General features: G+C 36.7%; 1 protein-coding gene across 10 annotated transcripts in view; it reads left to right on the top strand.

Annotated features, from left to right (window-relative positions):
* ITGB3BP (integrin subunit beta 3 binding protein) overlaps positions 1–18,379 on the top strand; it is a 108,375-nt gene that overhangs the window by 8,372 nt on the left and 81,624 nt on the right. For all 10 annotated transcript variants that reach the window (XR_008472978.2, XR_008472977.2, XM_054236370.2 and 7 more), the window contains one exon: positions 6,668–6,710. Coding sequence is in view for 2 of the 10 variants with exons in the window: in XM_009001392.4 (XP_008999640.3) it covers positions 6,668–6,710 (43 nt within the window). In the remaining 8 variants the exon portion in view is untranslated. The remainder of the gene's footprint in view (positions 1–6,667; positions 6,711–18,379) is intronic.

The following is an 18,379-nucleotide window of genomic DNA, read 5'->3' as shown; positions in this document are numbered from 1 at the left end:
CAAAAACTATAAAATAAAAAAAATGATAAATTACACTTCATCTACCTTTTAAACTTTTGCTCATCAAAAGATACTATTAAAAAAGTAAACTTTCACACAACTGACTGGGAGAAAGCATTTAACAGGCATATATCAGACAGGATTTATATTTAGGATAACAAAGAACTCTTACTACTCAACAGTAGGAAAACAAAAATATTTTTAAAACAATGGCCCAAAGATTTGAACCACTAATTAACAAAAGAAAATACACAAGTGAACAATAGCATGTTGTTAGACATTTTGGCAGTTTCTTATAAAGTTGAATAAATGTGCACCTACCCAATGATCCAGCAGTTCTACTTCTAAATATTTATTTAAGAAAACTGAATGGAATATAGCTAAGGAAAACAAAACAAAACTTGTAAAAGGTTGTTCTTAGAAGCTTTACTCATAATAGCTAAAAACAAACCAAGTGTCTTCAACAGGAAAACATGGTTTATTGCTATGATGGAATATTAATTAAAAACAAATGATCTACTGATGTGCAACAACCAGGGTGAATCTCACAATTATGCTGAGTAGAAAAAATAGACACAAGTACATATTGTATCATTCTAGTTACACGAAATTCTAGAATAGGCAAAAGTAATCTAGAATAGGCAATAGTAAAATGTTGGAAAAAATGAGAAAAGTAGAGTTGTGTATGGTAAAGATGATGAAGTTGGTTTCAGATATTCCATATCTTGTTAAGGATGTGAGTTTCAAGGATATAGTATGTGTTTGCCCAAAAGGCAACTTAGAGAGCAGTGAAATGAAAGAGAAGTTTGGGGATGTGAAATATAGAACAAGAAAGTCTAAAATAATTTCTTAATAAGGTCTCAGAAAGGTAGAATGAAGGAGAGGCAGTATTTGAAGAAATACAGCTCAGTTTTTTTTTTCAGAACTGATAAGACACAAATCAACATAAAAGACTACCTTAGAGATAAGACTGTGCTATATTGTTTGGGACCTTTTTTTTTTTTTTTTTAAACAGGGTTTTGCTCTGTAGCCCAGGCTGGGAGTGCAGTGGCGTAATTATGGCTCAGTGCAGTCTTGACCTCCTGGACTCAAGTGATCTTCCCACCTCATCCTCCCAAGTCATGAGACCACAGGCATGGACCACCACACCTGGCTAATTTGTGGTGGAGTTGGGATCTTCCTATATTGCCCAGGCTGGTCTCGAACTCTTAGTCTCAAGAGATCCACCCACCTCAGCCTCCCAAAATGTTGGGATTACAGGTGAAACCCACTGCGCCAGGCTGTGTATTTAAACCACCTTAAATATGACTGATGGAAATATCTTTAAAAAAAAAAAAAGCTCTTATCTAGGAATTTTCAGCCAAAATTATTTAAGTCCACAAAATTGGAGCATCATAGAAAATTGAAGGAACTAAATATATTCTTGAATTTGAGATTGGTATTTCAAACTAAAAAATAAATGCAATTAATTAAATCATTAATTTATATAACCCTTGTATGCCAATCACTGTACCAGGCTTTGGGGATTCAAACATGAATAGATATGTGCTATCTAGGAGTTTTAACTTTAATGGAAGAGGTAGTTAAAGCATTTTTAGAACTCGTAACCTACCAGTTAACAGACATGGTGCTAATGATATAAATATCTTACTCTGGGGAAGAAAAACAAACATAAATAGATTGTTTTAATGCTTAATTTAGGGAGAGGGTCATGCACAAGTGTTGTTGAGTAGAGTTGAAGCTTTCCTAGTGCAAACTGGACAATGTCAGGAGAAACTTCTTAGAGATGATTCTGTTGGAATCTCAAAGGTATGGTAGATATCAGTGTTAGTTTTTTGTTATTATGTTTACTTTGTGAAATAAAATTCATACAGAAAAAAGTCCATCACCATCTGCCATTTTTAATTCTGATAGACCTGTTTTTGAGTCTTTTCAATAGAGACTCTTTCAAAGGACATACTGATGTCCTTTCTTTATATGTATGTATGTGACAATACTTAATAAGAGTATGGTCAGTATTAAAGCATCTAAATGAGTGATTAGTAACAGTATTAGTGATTAATACTGTTATTAATTTGGCCACAAGCATAGGCTTGAATGTAAAGCAGAATGCAGAAAGGATAATAGATTCCTCTCCCTTCTTTGCTTATTCCCGTGCATAGAATGGAAAATAAATCATTTTACATACCTCAGTTTACATTTAAGGAGTCACATGGGATGTGAATTTGGCCATTGCCTTTCATCAAAGGATTTCTAAGAATCTCGTAAGTATACTCAGTAATCCTCTAAACACTCTTGTGAAGTTGTAGCTGGCAATATTATCATCTCCAATATAGTGAGGAATAAATGGAACCACTGAAATACTAAGTGATATTTTTATCTTCCACTCAGAAATTTCTTACTACTTTACAGGCCAGTGTTATTATCAACTTTATGAAGCTTAGTGAGATTATGTGATTTGCCCAACCTTGGGGAAGAATTTGGCATAGCATGAAGGCTCCCTGAGTGTTAACTGCTTTACTAAGTTTGTTCTTCACCCCCCATTCCTCCCCTCAGTCCTGCTATTCAAAGTTGTATTTAAACTGATGTTTTAAAAGTTCTATAAGAGAACCTCAAATCATATAATTTTGTGATCTTCTGCTGTGTCATTCCTGGTTTTTGATTAGAATCAAATGATAGGGTTTTTTTTTCCCCTGGAATAATTTCTTTAATCGTGTAACTGGTGTTAGGCAATAACATTGTGTAATGAAACTCATCTACTTGTTCTATTCTGATGAACTAGAGAATTCTGTTCAGAATACTACCATGTGTTAAGCTAAATAGAAAAGAGGAGGACAGTCTTAGAGAATAATGTAATTATACAAAATAGTTATGCTCTCTGTATATAAAATTGCATGTCAGATGTTTTATATCTTTTTAAAATTCTCAACAGCAGCAATTCTGGTAGCAGCCAGAATTTTGATCCCAGTGAATCTAAATCTAGTACACCTGGAAATAGAATATAACTTGTAAATTAGGGGCATAATAGGTGTAAATTTGGGTAAGTTGGAAGTTAGAAGTCACCCACAGAGATTATAAGTTGTTACCTATTAGAGGGTGGTAATTAGGACGCAGTAGGTAGCTATCCTTTTTAAAAATTATTTTTAAATTGTGCTAAGTTATACATAACAAAATTTATTATTTTAATCATTTTTAGGTGTTCAATTAAATGACTTAAGAATGTTTACCTTGTTGTACAACCATCACCACCATTCATCTCTAGAATTTTTTTCATCTTGTAAAACTGAAACTCTCTACCCATTAAACAGTAATTTCCCATTCCTCACTCCCTCTAGCCCCTGGCAACCACCATTCTATTTTTGTCTCTATGAACTTGACTACTCTCCTATGAGTGGAATCATATAATATTTGTCCTTTTGTGACTGGCTTATTTTACTTAGCATAATATCTTCAAAGTTAATCCATGTTGTAGCTTGTGTCAAATTTCCTTTCTTTTTTAAAGTTGAATAATATTTTGTTTTATGTATATATCACATTTTGTTTATCTGTTCATCTGTCAATGGATATTTACATTGCTTTTCTACCTTTTGGCTATTGTGAGCAATGCTGCTATGAACATTGGTGTACAAATACCTGTTTGTGTCCCAGCTTTCGATTATTTTTGGAAGTGGTATTGCGGAATCATATGGTAATTCTATTTTTAATTCTTTGAGGAACTGCCATACTGTTTTCCATAGATACTGAACCATTTTACATTTTCACCAGCAGGCACAGGGATTCTAGTTTCTCTACATCCTCACCAACACTTGTTATTTTCTGTTTTTTTTTTTTTAATAGTAGCCATCCTAATAGGTGTGAAGAAATATCTCATTGTGGTTCTGATTTGCATTTTGCTAAATGATTAGAGATGTTGAGCATCTTTTCATGTACTTATTGGTCATTAGTGTATCTCTTTGGAGAAATGTATATTCAAGTCCAATTTTGTGTGCTCACTTTTTAAAACCAAGATAGTAGCCACAGGAGCTGCGTATAACTTTACAGAACTACCAAAAAGATATCACTTTGGTGAGCTAATACTGGTAGCAAAAGAGTAAATATTTTAGGAAAATACTCATATATCTAATCGGATTTTACCTATTCTTCCTTCATATGTTTCATCTGTCTCCTCTATTCCTACTAACAGTTTTCTAATCAATTTATTATATTCTCATTATTGTGTTGTGAAAGAGTGGTTGGCCCAGTTCTAATAGGATGTTAAGAATAGCTGGTCATAAACTCTGTAATGGGTTTGCTCTTCTTTCCCCTTCTTTAATTCCCTTCCCCTCAATTCAATAAAGATTTATTGTGCCCAGGACTTAGGATCTGAGTTTCCCTCCCTCAAAATGTGTGATGGTAGGCAAGTTGCACAAACTATTTTCCCTACTGGCTGAACTAAGTGATTTCTTAGATTTCTACTAGTCTTGTCTATTAGATCTTTTAAGGATTCTTTTGAGTATTATAATTTTTGTTTATTAGATGTGTGAATTTCCTGAATACTACTAAAAATAATATTTTTAGATTCTCACCAAGCATAAAGTGGGAGATGACAGCCTATTTTAACTCAGCTTACTTTCTTATTTATCCTTTTTTATGTATTTCCTTGGGTTTCTTAGATGAACCTGGGACCTAATCTGTAAACTTCTTAAAAACAAACATTTATTTACTTTCTCTAAGAATTAGCCATTGATAATAAAACAATATTTTGAACAGTTAATAGCAGGATGGAATTTGTTTCCTTCTAAAAGATAGTATTGCATTTTAATAGCATTTAGGAACAAAGGATAAGAAATACTGTATTGCTTAACTTTTTTTAACTTCTTTTCTTTTTTAAATTTTTTAAATGAGACAGAGTTTCCCTTTTGTTGCCCACTGTGGAGTACAATGGCATGATTTTGGTTCACTGCAACCTCCACCTCCTGAGTTCAAGCGATTCTCCTGCCTCAGCCTCCAGAGTAGCTGGGATTACACCCCTTGCTAATATTTTGTATTTTTAGTAGAGATGGGGTTTCACCATGTTAGTCATGCTGGTCTCAAACTCCTGACCTCAGGTGATCCACCCGTTTTGGCCTTCCAAAGTGCTGGGATTACAAGCGTGAGCCACTACGCCCAGCCTAATTTCTGTTTTTGAAGTGTAATAAATACCAGAACATCTTACATACCCAAATAGGGCAATATATATTCCAAAGCTAAATATAAACTTTTTAAAACTGTCTTCATTTTAATTTGTTTGTACCTCTATTCTCTTACCTCATTGGGAAATCAGATTAAGTTGATATTAAGTGGATTTCTAAAAGTATAAATAATTCTTTAAACTAGTTTAATCTCAAGAAATAATGTTGTCATAGGCTAATGTGGATATAATAGCAAAATAATCTGCTTTTACAATAGATTAAATTTTTGTATTTAATATTTATTGTTCAGTAATTTTCTTAGATTGACCATCTCTTCCATTTTTTCTTATTCCTTTCTTTGTAAATCGGTCGTTATTTATGAATTGTCATTTTCTAATATCAATACAAACTTTTGGAGGATTTCTGTAATACAACCTTTAGAGTACAATCTTTTTGCTTTATGTTCTAATTCTTTAATATTTTAATTCTATTTCCCAGGAATCAAGAAAATACTTTTAACACTGTATTTGTCACTGAGAAAACTAGTTTTAATTTATACTGACCTTTTTCTCCTTTGAGCATTTAGTCTGCATTCAATAAAATGTTGATGACTGCTCTTTAGAAGACAGCTGTATGAAATAAAGTATTATAAATATTCAGCTTTCCTTTCTAAGCATTGTCACCAACAGCTGGGCATCCAGTTTAGCAGAACAGATTTTGCACACAGAGAGCTTGGCATGTTCCTGAATCAGTTTAGTGAAGGAAACAAAAAATAGTTTCTTATGGATTGGGGACTTATAAAGACATAGAGCATCTGTTCCTCAGTTAAGTCATAGTCTGGTTGCACTGAATCATGTTTAAAGCTAGACTAATGTGCAAAACTTTTTTCACTTTGCTTATACCTTTAACCCTAGTGGACTGTTTCTATACTATACTTTCAGCAACTCCACTGAAAGTGTATAAATTATTTTGCTCGTATGTATGATATTGTAATAGTGGTATTTTAAAGCTGACAAATATATAACTTTTATAACACTTTTTATGATATGACTGATGTTTAAATTGTATGGTAGTCCATGTATCTATAACTGCATATATTTTTTAAAGTAACTAATTTACATATTTAATTATGATCTCATTTAGAGATATGCAATTAGAATCAAATCTGTCATCATAAATAATTGCTTTCTTCATATGGTATTCTGCTTTAATAAATAATATAAAATTGGTTGGCAGAACTAACCAATAAAGATTAGTATGTAATAATAAAGATTATATATAATATATATTACATGAATAACTATACAATATGTTGTATTAATATACTGTATTAACATTAAGATACATACACAAAGATTATGTATAATATAATATATTGATATTAATTATTAATATTATATTGGTATTAATATAATTAATATTATATATAATCTTTGTGTGTATATATATTCTTAATTATTGAGCTACTTTAAATAAAACATGTCATATCTAAAATTTCTTTAAATTTTTGTTTGTAGTGTTAAAAGATCACTGAAATTGGATGGCCTGTTAAAAGAAGATGTAAGTATTTGCTTAAGAGTTTGTCATTGTATAAGATTGTGTTAACTACTGATTTACCTTGTTCAATATTAAAATTATCAAGACACAATGTGATATAATTGTGATTGGTGCACCATTTTCTGCACATAAGATATTTTAGTTTTTGTAAATCTAATATGTGGAAGTTTCTAGCCAGCTTGAGGTATTCAGTTAAGAAACTAATTACTTAAAAACCTTAATGAAATAATTTAGTAGAAATTAATTCACTATTTGTGGAAAAATATAGTCTGCCACTTAAATGTCAAGAAACAATATGGGACAATGACAGTACTTTTAATTTGCATACTATAATCTCCTAAAATGAAATGAAAACATTACCAGCATTTTTATATCAAAAATGTAATTACTTTCCCCAGCTATGCTGGCATGGATTAAACAGCATAATACTAACATTGTAATACATTGCACCATGGTTATCACAATGAAAATTAAATTGTACTGTTGCCATTACTTTTTGTAAATTGAGTTGTAGCACATTCCCAGTGCCAGCATATCAAGACATATGTTAGTTTATTATCTTTTCATACCAACTATGGATCTAGATACAAACACTAATACTGAGAGACTTATGACCTCAGTAATCTTAAATACAGGTAAGTTGGTGAGAAAGTAAATTAAAACAAATAGCTAGTCAATAAATACGCTCCTCCAAATTCACATATAAATACCATTTCAATAAATGGGTTTTATATGGAATTTTTCTTTGGAAGACTCACTAGTATTTAACAAAACAGAAATTTACCATTTAGAAAACTTCCTACACGCTTTTTAAAAATTTTTAAACAAAGGTGGCAAAGTACTGCAATGACACTAAAAAAATCATTAACAGTATAATTAGCAATTTAGAATACCATTATCCAACTTGTTCCGTGCAGAATGCAGCTGTGACTGTAATTCTGCATCTGTTTCTTTGGTCAGAATGGTATTTTGGTAGATGAGTAGTCCAGCTTGAAATGAAATACTGTTCTTTCCTGCCCCAAAGCTGTTCTTTGGGAGATGGTAGCATTGTTTAAATGGAAAAGAATGACCATTTCAGAATCTGTTCTCTTCATGAAGTAAATTGTCATCATGGCAGGCTTTCTATGTTTTTTTTCTTCAGATGAAGACGTGTCAAGGTAGCCAGTGCCACAGCTAATATCCTGTATTAGAAAAATGCATTGTTATGTTTGGCCCAGTTCTGTACCTTTAAACAGAAATTAAATTGATTTAAGCTTGTACCAACTGATTTAGTAGTACCAATTGATTTAGCTTGGTACTACATGGTCACACTTGCCTGAATGAGGTTCCTAGCCTGGGCCTTTCTATTTCCTGACCAATTTCTGGGTTTTCAGCTTTGTCTTCTTGCCTTATCATTTGTTTGTAGCTCTATATTTACATCTTAGAGCTAACAGCTTTTGTTATGTTCTGGTGTTAAGTCTGGCCTTCTCTCCATGGCTGGATACACACTTCATCTACTGTAGTAACAATTTAGCCCTGAAGCAACCTGGATCCCAGTTATCTACCCACATGGTCCATGGTCCCATTGAGGCTGCCTTCGTCCATGTAAAAGGAAACTGGCCTTTAAAAATATATACCTACAATTTTAGGAGTACTTAATTGTTATGAAGCTATAGTGGAACTAGTAGTAACTTTGTGGTCATTTTACCTTACCAATATATTACTATAGGAGGAAGACTCTGGTGTCTAAGGAAAGGAGATGACCCTTATATGCCAGTTGGTTGAGGTGGAACCTGTTCATCCTAAGCAGTGGCCATATCCAGAGATATTTGGAACTCCTAACTTCCAGTATTCCTAATGCGGCTACAGATCTTCGTGGAGATTAATGCTCCATGATGTTTGGACAAGGCTCAATGCCATTTTCTTATGCCTCTTGATATGGTTTGGCTGTGTCCCCACCCAAATCTCATCTTAAATTGTACTTCCATAATTCCCATGTGTTGTAGGAGGGACACCCGGTGGGAGATAATTTGGATCCTGGGGGCAGGTTCCCCCATACTGTTCTCGTGGTGGTGAATAAGGCTCACGAGGCCTGATGGTTTTATCAGGGATTTCCACTTTTGCATCTTGCTCATTTTCTCTTGCTGCTGCCATGTAAGAGGTGCCTTTTGCCTTTCGCCATAAGTCTGAGGCCTCCCCAGCCATATGGAACTATAAGTCCAATTAAACCTCTTTTTTCTTCCCAGTCTTGGGTGTGTCTTTACCAACAGCATGAAAACAGACTAATCTACCTCTTCTAATGGGGGAAGTAGAGGTATGGACCATACCTTGGGTTCTTCCTATAATATATGAAATGTATATTGCCAGTACCACGATTTGCTGAGCCTCACAAATTGTTCAGTGTTGAAAGGAGGTGAACAAGATTCCATTTTATTATCATCTACAATATTTGGGCTGCTTGAGTTGTTGCTCTCCAAGCATTGTTTCTAGATGGATTTTCAGGAATAAAGATAAAAAATATATTACAAACTGTTGCCGATGGCAGTCCAGATGAATTTATATGGACAGCTGGCTACCTGGCTTATACTAACCCAGCTTGACCCAGTCTTTTTCAGGCCACTTCAGAGAGGGAATAGAAGATGGTACAGTTGGGAAGAGAAGAGCATACTTCTTACCAAGGCCAGCTCAACAGGAGTGGTGCAGGTTTTGTTGGGAGGTTTACTGATTTATATATAGATACCCAGCCTAGAGTACTCCGTTACTATTCATAAGACACCTTTATTTTTTTCTTTGAGACAGGTTGTCATTCCCTTGCCCAAGCTGTAGTACCATGGTGTGATCACAGCTCACTGCAGCCTCAACCTTCTGGGCTCAAGCAATCCTTTCACCTCAGCCTTCTGGGCAGCTGGTACTACAGGCATGGACCTCTATCCTCAGTTAATTTTTTGTATTTTTTTTTTAGTTTCACTACGTCATCTAGGCTGGTCTGAAACTCCTGAGCTCAAGCAATTTGCCCATCTTGGCCTCCTAAAGTGCTGGGATTACAAGTGTGAGGCACCATGCCTGGTATTAAGACACTTCTAAGTCAGATTATTCCCATGGCCTAATGTCATCTGTCCAATTCTAGAACATTTCTCTCACCCCAAAAAGAAGCCCCATACCTGTTAGCAGTTAGTCTCAATTTCCTCCTCTCCCCATCCCCTGGAAACCACTAATCTACTTTGTCTCTATAGATTTTCTTATTCTGAACATTTCATATAAATGGAATCATAATTTTATGTCTGCTTCTTACATTTAGCATAACATTTTCAAGATTCAATTTACCTATTTTTTCTTTTATTGTCCTTTTGATGTCATGTCCAAGACACTGTGTTTAATCTATGGAAACAGATTTTTATCTATGTTTCTTTCTAAGAGTTTTATGGAATTAACTTTTTCATTTAGGTCTTCCATTTTGAGTTAATTTTTATACATTGTACAAGGGTAGGGACTAGATTCATTCTTTTTTTTTTTTTTTTTTGGAGACCAGGGCCTCGCTCTGTCATTCAGGCTGGAACACTGTGGCATGAACTCAGCTCACTGCCACTTCCATCTCACAGGTTCAAGCAGTTCTCCTGCCTCAGCTCCTGAGTAGCTGGGATTATAGGCACATGCCACCATGCCCGGCTAATTGTTGTATTTTAGTAGTCAGGTTTTCACCATGTTGGCTAGGCTAGTCTCAAACTTTTGACCTCAGGAGATCCGCCCACCTCAGCCTCCCAAAGTGTTGGGATTGTAGGCATGAGCCACTGCACCTGGCCTAGATTCATTGTTTTGCATGTAGATATCTGGTTGCTGAAACAGATACCCACATGTGAAAAAAAATGAATCTAATCCCTACCATTTGCTAAAACTACTGTTCTTTGCTTCATTGAATGGCCTTGGCACCTTTCTTAAAAATCAAGTGATCATAAATGTATGCATTTATTTCAGAATTCCCAGATAAATTCCATTTGTCTATCTATATATATGTGCTCATGTTACTACCATGTGGTCTTCATTACTGTAAGTTTCTAAGATTAAAAAACGTTAAGTTTGAAATCAAGAAGTCCTCCAACTTTGTTCTTTTTCAAAATTGATTTGGCTATTCCATATCCTTTGTAATTCTGTATGAATTTTGGAATCAGTACACTTCTGAAAAAGAAAAGGAATTGGAACTTTGTTAAGGATTACATCAAATTTGCAGAATCAGTTGGGAAATTTACAATCTTAACAATAATAGTAAGTCTTCCAAACCATGAACATGAGATATATTTCTAATACCACTTAATGTGTTTCAATAATGTTTTATAGTTTTCATTATATAAGTCTTGTACTTTTTTGATTAAATTTATCCCTACATATTTTACTCTTTTTATGCTATTATCAATGGAATTGTTTTACAATTTCACTTTTAGATTAGTCATTGCTAATGTATAGAAATACAACTGATTTTTACATATGGATTATATATCCTGCTGTTTGTTGAACTGATTTATTAGCATTAGTAATTTGGGGATTTTCTTTTTTTGTGATGGAATCTTGTTCTGTCACCCAGGCTGGAGTACAATGTTGTGATCTCATCTCACTGCAATCTCCACCTCCTGAGTTCAAGCGATTCTCCTGCCTCAGCCTCCCAAGTAGCTGGGACTACAGTCGCATGCAACCATGCCTGGCTAAATTTTGTATTTTTAGTAGAGAAAGAGTTTCACCACATTTTCCAGGCTGGTCTCAAAACTCCTGACCTCGGGTGATCTGCCCGTCTCGGCCTCCCAAAGTGCTGGGATCACAGGCGTGAGCCATGGCTCCCTGCCCTGTTTACGGTATTTTATATATAAGATCATGATATCTGCAAGTAGGGATAGTTTCCCTTCTTCTTTTCCAGTCTATGCCTTTTATTTCTTTTTCTTTTTTTTTTTTTTTTATTGCATTTTAGGTTTGGGGATACATGTGCAGAACATGCAAGATAGTTGCATAGGTACACACATGGCAGTGTGATTTGCTGTCTTCCTGCCCCTCACCCACATCTGGCATTTCTCCCCATGCTATCCCTCCCCAGCTGCCCCCCTGCCACTGTCCCTCCCCTATTCCCCCCAATAGACCCCAGTGTGTAGTGCTCCCCTCCCTGTGTCCATGTCTTCTCATTGTTCATCACCCACCTATGAGTGACAATATGCGGTATTTCATTTTCTGTTCTTGTGTCAGTTTGCTGAGAATGATGTTCTCCAGATTCATCCATGTCTCTACAAAGGACACGAACTCATCGTTTTTGATGGCTGCATAATATTCCATGGTGTATATGTGCCACATTTTCCCAGTCCAGTCTATCATTGATGGGCATTTGGGTTGGTTCCAGGTCTTTGCTATTGTAAACAGTGCTGCAATGAACATTCGTGTGCATGTGTCCTTATAGTAGAATGATTTATACTCCTTTGGATATATACCCAGTAATGGGATTGCTAGGTCAAATGGAATTTCTATTTCTAGGTCCTTGAGGAATTGCCACACTGTCTTCCACAATGGTTGAACTAATTTACACTCCCACCAACAGTGTAAAAGTGTTCCTTTTTCTCCACATCCTCTTCAGCATCTGTTGTCTCCAGATTTTTTAATGATCACCATTCTAACTGGCATGAGATGGTATCTCAAGGTAGTTTTGATTTGCATTTCTCTGATGACCAGTGTTGATGAGCATTTTTTTCTTATGTTTGTTGGTCTCATGTATGTCTTCTTTTGTAAAGTGTCTGTTCACATCCTTTGCCCATTTTTGAATGGGCTTGTTTGTTTTTTTCTTGTAAATCTGTTTGAGTTCTTTGTAAATTCTGGTTATCAGCCCTTTGTCAGATGGGTAAACTGCAAAAATGTTTTCCCATTCTGTTGGTTGCCGATTCACTCTAGTGACTGTTTCTTTTGACGTGCAGAAGCTGTGGAGTTTCATTAGGTCCCATTTGTCTATTTTGGCTTTTGTTGCCAATGCTTTAGGTGTTTTGGTCATGAAGTCCTTGCCTACTCCTATGTCCTGAATGGTTTTGCCTAGATTTTCTTCTAGGGTTTTTATGGTGCCAGGTCTTACGTTTAAGTCTGTAATCCATCTGGAGTTAATTTTAGTGTAAGGTGTCAGGAAGGGGTCCAGTTTCTGCTTTCTGCACATGGCTAGCCAGTTTTCCCAACACCATTTATTAAACAGGGAATCCTTTCCCCGTTGCTTGTTTTTGTCAGGTTTATCAAAGATTGTATGGTTGTAGATATGGTGTGTTGCCTCCGATGCCTCTCTTCTGTTCCATTGGTCTATATCTCTGTTTTGGTACCAGTACCATGCTGTTCTGATTACTGTAGCCTTGTAGTATAGTTTGAAGTCTGGTAGTGTGATGTCTCCTTCTGTGTTCTTTTTGCTTGGAATTGACTTGGCTATGTGGGCTCTCTTTTGGTTCCATATGAAGTTTAAGGTGTTTTTTTTCCAGTTCTGTGAAGAGGGTCAATGGTAGGTTGATGGGGATAGCGTTGAGTCTTTAAATTACTTTGGGCAGTATGGCCATTTTCATGATATTGATTCTTCCTAACCATGAACATGGAATGTTTCTCCATCTGTTTGTGTCCTCTCTTATTTTGTTGAGCAGTGGTTTGTAGTTCTCCTTTAAGAGGTCCCTTACATTACTTGTGAGTTGTATTCTAGGTATTTTATTCTTTTTGTAGCAATTGTGAATTGCAGTTCCTTCTTGATTTGGCTCTCTTTAAGTCTGTTATTGGTGTATAGGAATGCTTGTGATTTTTGCACGTTGATTTTATATCCTGAGACTTTGCTGAATTGCTTATCAGTTTCAGGAGTTTTTGGGCTGAGATGCTGGGGTCTTCTAGATATACTATCATGTCATCTGCAAATAGAGACAATTTGGCTTCCTCCTTTCCTATTTGAATACCTTTTATTTCTTTTTCTTGCCTGATTGCTCTGGCTAGAACTTCCAGTACTATATTAAATAGAAGTGGTGAGAGAGGGCATCCTTGTCTAGTGCCAGATTTCAAGGGGAATGCTTCCAGTTTTTGCCCATTCAGTATGATATTGCCTATTGGTTTGTCATAAATAGCTTTTATTATTTCGAGATACGTTTCATCAATACCGAGTTTATTGAGGGTTTTTTTGCATAAAGGGCTGTTGAATTTTGTCAAAGGCCTTCTCTGTGTCAATTGAGATAATCATGTGGTTTTTGTTTTTGGTTTTGTTTATGTGGTGAATTACGTTTATAGACTTGTGTGTGTTGAACCAGCCTTGCATCTCTGGGATGAATCCCACTTGATAGTGGTGGATAAGCTTTTTGAAGTGCTGTTGCAATCGGCTTTCCAGTATTTTATTGAAGATTTTTTTGTCTATCATGGATATTGGCCTGAAGTTTTGTTTTCTTGTTGAGTCTCTGCCGGGTTTTGGTATCAGGATGATGTTGGTCTCATAAAATGATTTGGGAAGTATTCCCTCTTTTTCGATTATTTGGAATAGTTTCAAAAGGAATGGTAACAGTTCCTCTTTGTGTGTCTGGTAGAATTCTGCTGTGAACCCATCTGGACCTGGGCTTTTTTTGTGTGGTAGGCTCTTAATTGCTGCCTCAACTTCAGACCTTGTTATTGGTCTATTCATAGTTTTGGCTTCCTCCTGGTTTAGGCTTGGGAGGACACAAGTGTCCATGAATTTATCCATTTCTTCCAGGTTTACTAGTTTATGTGCATAGAGTTGTTTGTAATATTCTCTGATGATGATTTGAATTTCTGTGGAATCTGTGGTGATTTCCCCTTTATTGTTTTTTATTGCATCTATTTGGTTATTCTCTCTTTTCTTTTTTATCAATCTGGCTAGTGGTCTATTTTGTTGATCTTTTCAAAAAACCAGCTCTTGGATTTATTGATTTTTTTTTTCTTTGAGACAGAGTTTCACTCTTGTTACCCAGGCTGGAGTGCAATGGCGTGATCTCGGCTCACCGCAACCTCCACCTCCTGGGTTCAAGCAATTCTCCTGCCTCAGCCTCCCAAGTAGCTGGGATTATAGGCACGCGCCACCATGCCCAGCTAATTTTTTGTATTTTTAGTAGAGACAGTGTTTCACCATTTTGATCAGGATGGTCTCGATCTCTTGACCTCGTGATCCACCCACCTCGGCCTCCCAAAGTGCTGGGATTACAGGCCTGAGCCACCGCGCCCGGCCCGGATTTATTGATTTTTTGAAGGGTTTTTTGTGCCTCTATCTCCTTCAGTTCTGCTCTGATAATAGTTATTTCTTGTCTTCTGCTAGGTTTTGAGTGTTTTTGATCTTGCTTCTCCAGCTCTTTCAATTTTGACATTAGGGTGTCCATTTTGGATTTCTCCACTCTTCTCATGTGGGCACTTATAACTATATATTTTCCTCTAGAGACTGCTTTAAATGTGTCCCAGAGATTCTGGTATGTTGTGTCTTCATTCTCGTTGGTTTCAAAGAACTTCTTTATTTCTGCCTTCATTTCATTGTTTATCTAGTCAACATTCAAGAGCCAGTTGTTCAGTTTCCATGAAGCTGTGCGATTCTGAGTTCGTTTCTGAATTCTGAGTTGTAACTTGATTGCACTGTGGTCTGAGAGACTGTTTTTTATGATTTCAGTTGTTTTGCATTTGCTGAGGAGTGATTTACTTCCAATTATGTGGTCACCTTTAGAGTAGGTGTGATACGGTACTGAGAAAAACGTATGTTTTGTGGATTTGGGGTGGAGAGTTCTGTAAATGTTTATTAAGTGTACTTGTTCCAGGTCTGAGTTCAAGTCCTGGATATTCTTGTTAATTTTCTGTCTCGTTGATCTGTCTAATATTGACAATGTAGTGTTAAAGTCTCCCACTATTATTGTGTGGGAGTCTAAGTCTCTTTGTAAGTCATTAAGAACTTGCCTTATATATCTGGGTGCTCCTGTATTGGGTGCATATATATCTAGGATCATTAGCTCTTCTTGTTGCATTGATCCTTTTACCATTATGTAATGTCCTTCTTTGTCTCTTTTGGTCTTTGTTGCTTTTATCAGAGATGAGAATTGCAACTCCTGCCTTTTGTTTTTTTTAAAATGTTCTCCATTTGCTTGGTAAATCTTCCTCCATCCCTTTGTTTTGAGTCTTTGTGTATTCTTACATGGGAGATGGGTCTGGATGCAGCATACCGATGAGTTTTGGCTTTTTATCCTATTTACCTCTCTGTGTCTTTTGATTGGGGCATTTAGTCAATTTAAATTCAGGATTAATATTGATATATGTGAGTTTAATACTGCCAATTAATGCTAACTGGCTGTTAGGCCCATTAGTTGATGTAGATTCTTCACTATGGTGATTCTCTTTACCTTTTGGTATGTTTTTGGAGTGGCTGAGGCTGGTTGTTCCTTTCTATGTGTAGTGCTTCTTTCAGAAGCGTTTGTAAAGCAGGCCTGGTGGTGATGAAGTCTCTCAGTACTTGCTTGTTCGCAAAAAATTCTATTTTTCCTTCACTTATGAAGCTTACTTTGGCTGGATATGAAATTCTGGGTTGAAAGTTCTTTTCTTTAAGGATGTTCAATATCCCCCACTGTCTTCTGGCTTATAGGGTTTCTGCTGAGAGATCTCCTGTGAGTCTGATAGGCTTCCCTTTGTGGGTAACCTGACCTTTCTCTCTGGCTGCCCTTAGTATTTTCTCCTTCATTTCCACCCTGGGGAATCTAACAATTATGTGCCTTGGGGTTGCTCTTCTTGAGGAATATCTCTGTGGTGTTCTCTGTATTACCTAGAGTTGAGTATTGTCCTGCCTTGCTAGGTTGGGGAAGTTTTCCTGGATGACATCCTGAAGGATATTTTCCAGCTTGGATTCATTCTCTTCATGACATTCAGGTACACCTATCAAATGTAGATTAGGTCTTTTCACATAGTCCCATATTTCTTGGAGACTTTGCTCCTTCCTTTTTACCCTTTTTTCACTAATCTTGTCCTCTCGTTTTATTTCATTAAGTTGGTCTTCGACCTCTATTATTCTTTCTTCTGTTTGATCAATTCAACTGTTAAAACTTGTGCATACTTAGTGAAGTTCTCATATTGTGTTTTTCAGCCCTCTTAATTCACTTATATTCCTCTTTAAATTGTCTATTCTTGTTAGCATTTCCTCAAACCTTTTTTCAAGGTTCTTAGTTTATTTGCATTGCGTTAAACATGTTCTTTTAGCTCACAGAAGTTTCTTATTATCCACCTTCTGAAGCCTGATTCTGTCAATTCTTCACACTCATTCTCCATCAGGCCTTGTTCCCTTGCTGAGGAGGAGCTGCGATCCCCTGTAGGAGGAGAGGCATTCTGATTTCGGGTGTTTTCAGCCGTTTTGCACTGGTTTCTTCCCATCTTTGTGGATTTATCCACCTGTCGTTTTTGTAATTGCTGACTTTCAGATTGGGTTTCTGAGTGGACGTTCAGCTTGTTGGTGATGAAGTTTTTTCTGTCTCTTAGTTTTCCTTTTGGCAGACACCCCTCCCCCACAGAGCTGGACCTTCCCGGGTTCAGCTGTGCTTGCTGTGAAACCCAATCTTCAGTGCTTCCAATTGCTTTTTTTTTTTTTTTTTTTTGTTGGGGGTGGGACTAGCCAAGCCCGATCACCTGGCTCCCTGTCTCAGAGCCTCTTCTTTTATTTTTAGTTGAACGGTAGACTCTCTCCCAGGTGTTCCAGTCACCCACTGAAAAGGCACCAGAATCTGTGTAATTTCCCCTGCGGCGACCCACTGCACTGGCTAAAACAGCAGCGTTGAGATTCGTGGCACTTTTCTGCCTGGGAATCTCCCAGTCTAGCTCCCCTCTTCAGTCCCCTTTTCAATCAGCTGAATGGATGACTGCCTTCCCAGAGCTCCAAATGCCAACTAAAAGGGCACCCAGTCCTGTATACTTTGCACTGAGAACCGCCGCGCCGGGGCACCAGAAAAAGAGCCATGCTGGCCAAAAGAGTCGTGCTGGCAACCTGTGGGGTTTCTGCGCCGGGAATCCTGATCCGTTGGCAACAAAAATTCATCTGGAAGCGTGGCTTCCACTCACTCTCTGCGCTTCCGCTGGCAGCTACAATCCTGAGCTGCTTCTAATCGGCCATCTTGGATCTCTTTCCCTAGGTCTTATGTTTAAGTCTTTAATCCATCTAGAGTTAATTTTAGTGTAAGGTTTCAGGAAGGGGTCCAGTTTCTTCTTTTTGCACGTGACTAGCCAGTTTTCCCAACACCATTTATTAAACAGGGAATTCTTTCCTCATTGCTTGTTTTTGTCAAGTTTGTCAAAGATCAGATGGTTGTAGATGTGTGGCGTTGCCTCCAAGGCCTCTGTTCTGTTCCATTGGTCTATATCTCTGTTTTGGTACCAGTGCCATGCTGTTTTGATTACTTTAGCCTTGTAGTATAGTTTGAAGTCAGGTAGTGTGATGCCTCCAGCTTTGTTCTTTTTGGTTAGAATTGACTTGGCTATGTGGGCTCTCTTTTGGTTCCATTCGAAGTTTAAGATGGTTTTTTTCAGTTCTGTGAAGAGGGTCATAGGTAGCTTGATGGGGATAGCGTTGAATCTATAAATTACTTTGAGCAGTATGGCCATTTTCACATTGATTTTTGCTAACCGTGAGCATGGAATGTTTTTCCATCTGTTTGTGTCATCTCTTATTTCACTGAGCAGTGGTTTTTAGTTCTCCTTGA

The sequence above is a fragment of the Callithrix jacchus genome, chromosome 7 (assembly GCF_049354715.1).
Source record: "Callithrix jacchus isolate 240 chromosome 7, calJac240_pri, whole genome shotgun sequence".
Classification (NCBI taxonomy): domain Eukaryota; kingdom Metazoa; phylum Chordata; class Mammalia; order Primates; family Cebidae; genus Callithrix; species Callithrix jacchus.
Note: the sequence above shows the minus strand (reverse complement) of the source record. Positions and strands in the feature narration are given on the sequence as shown.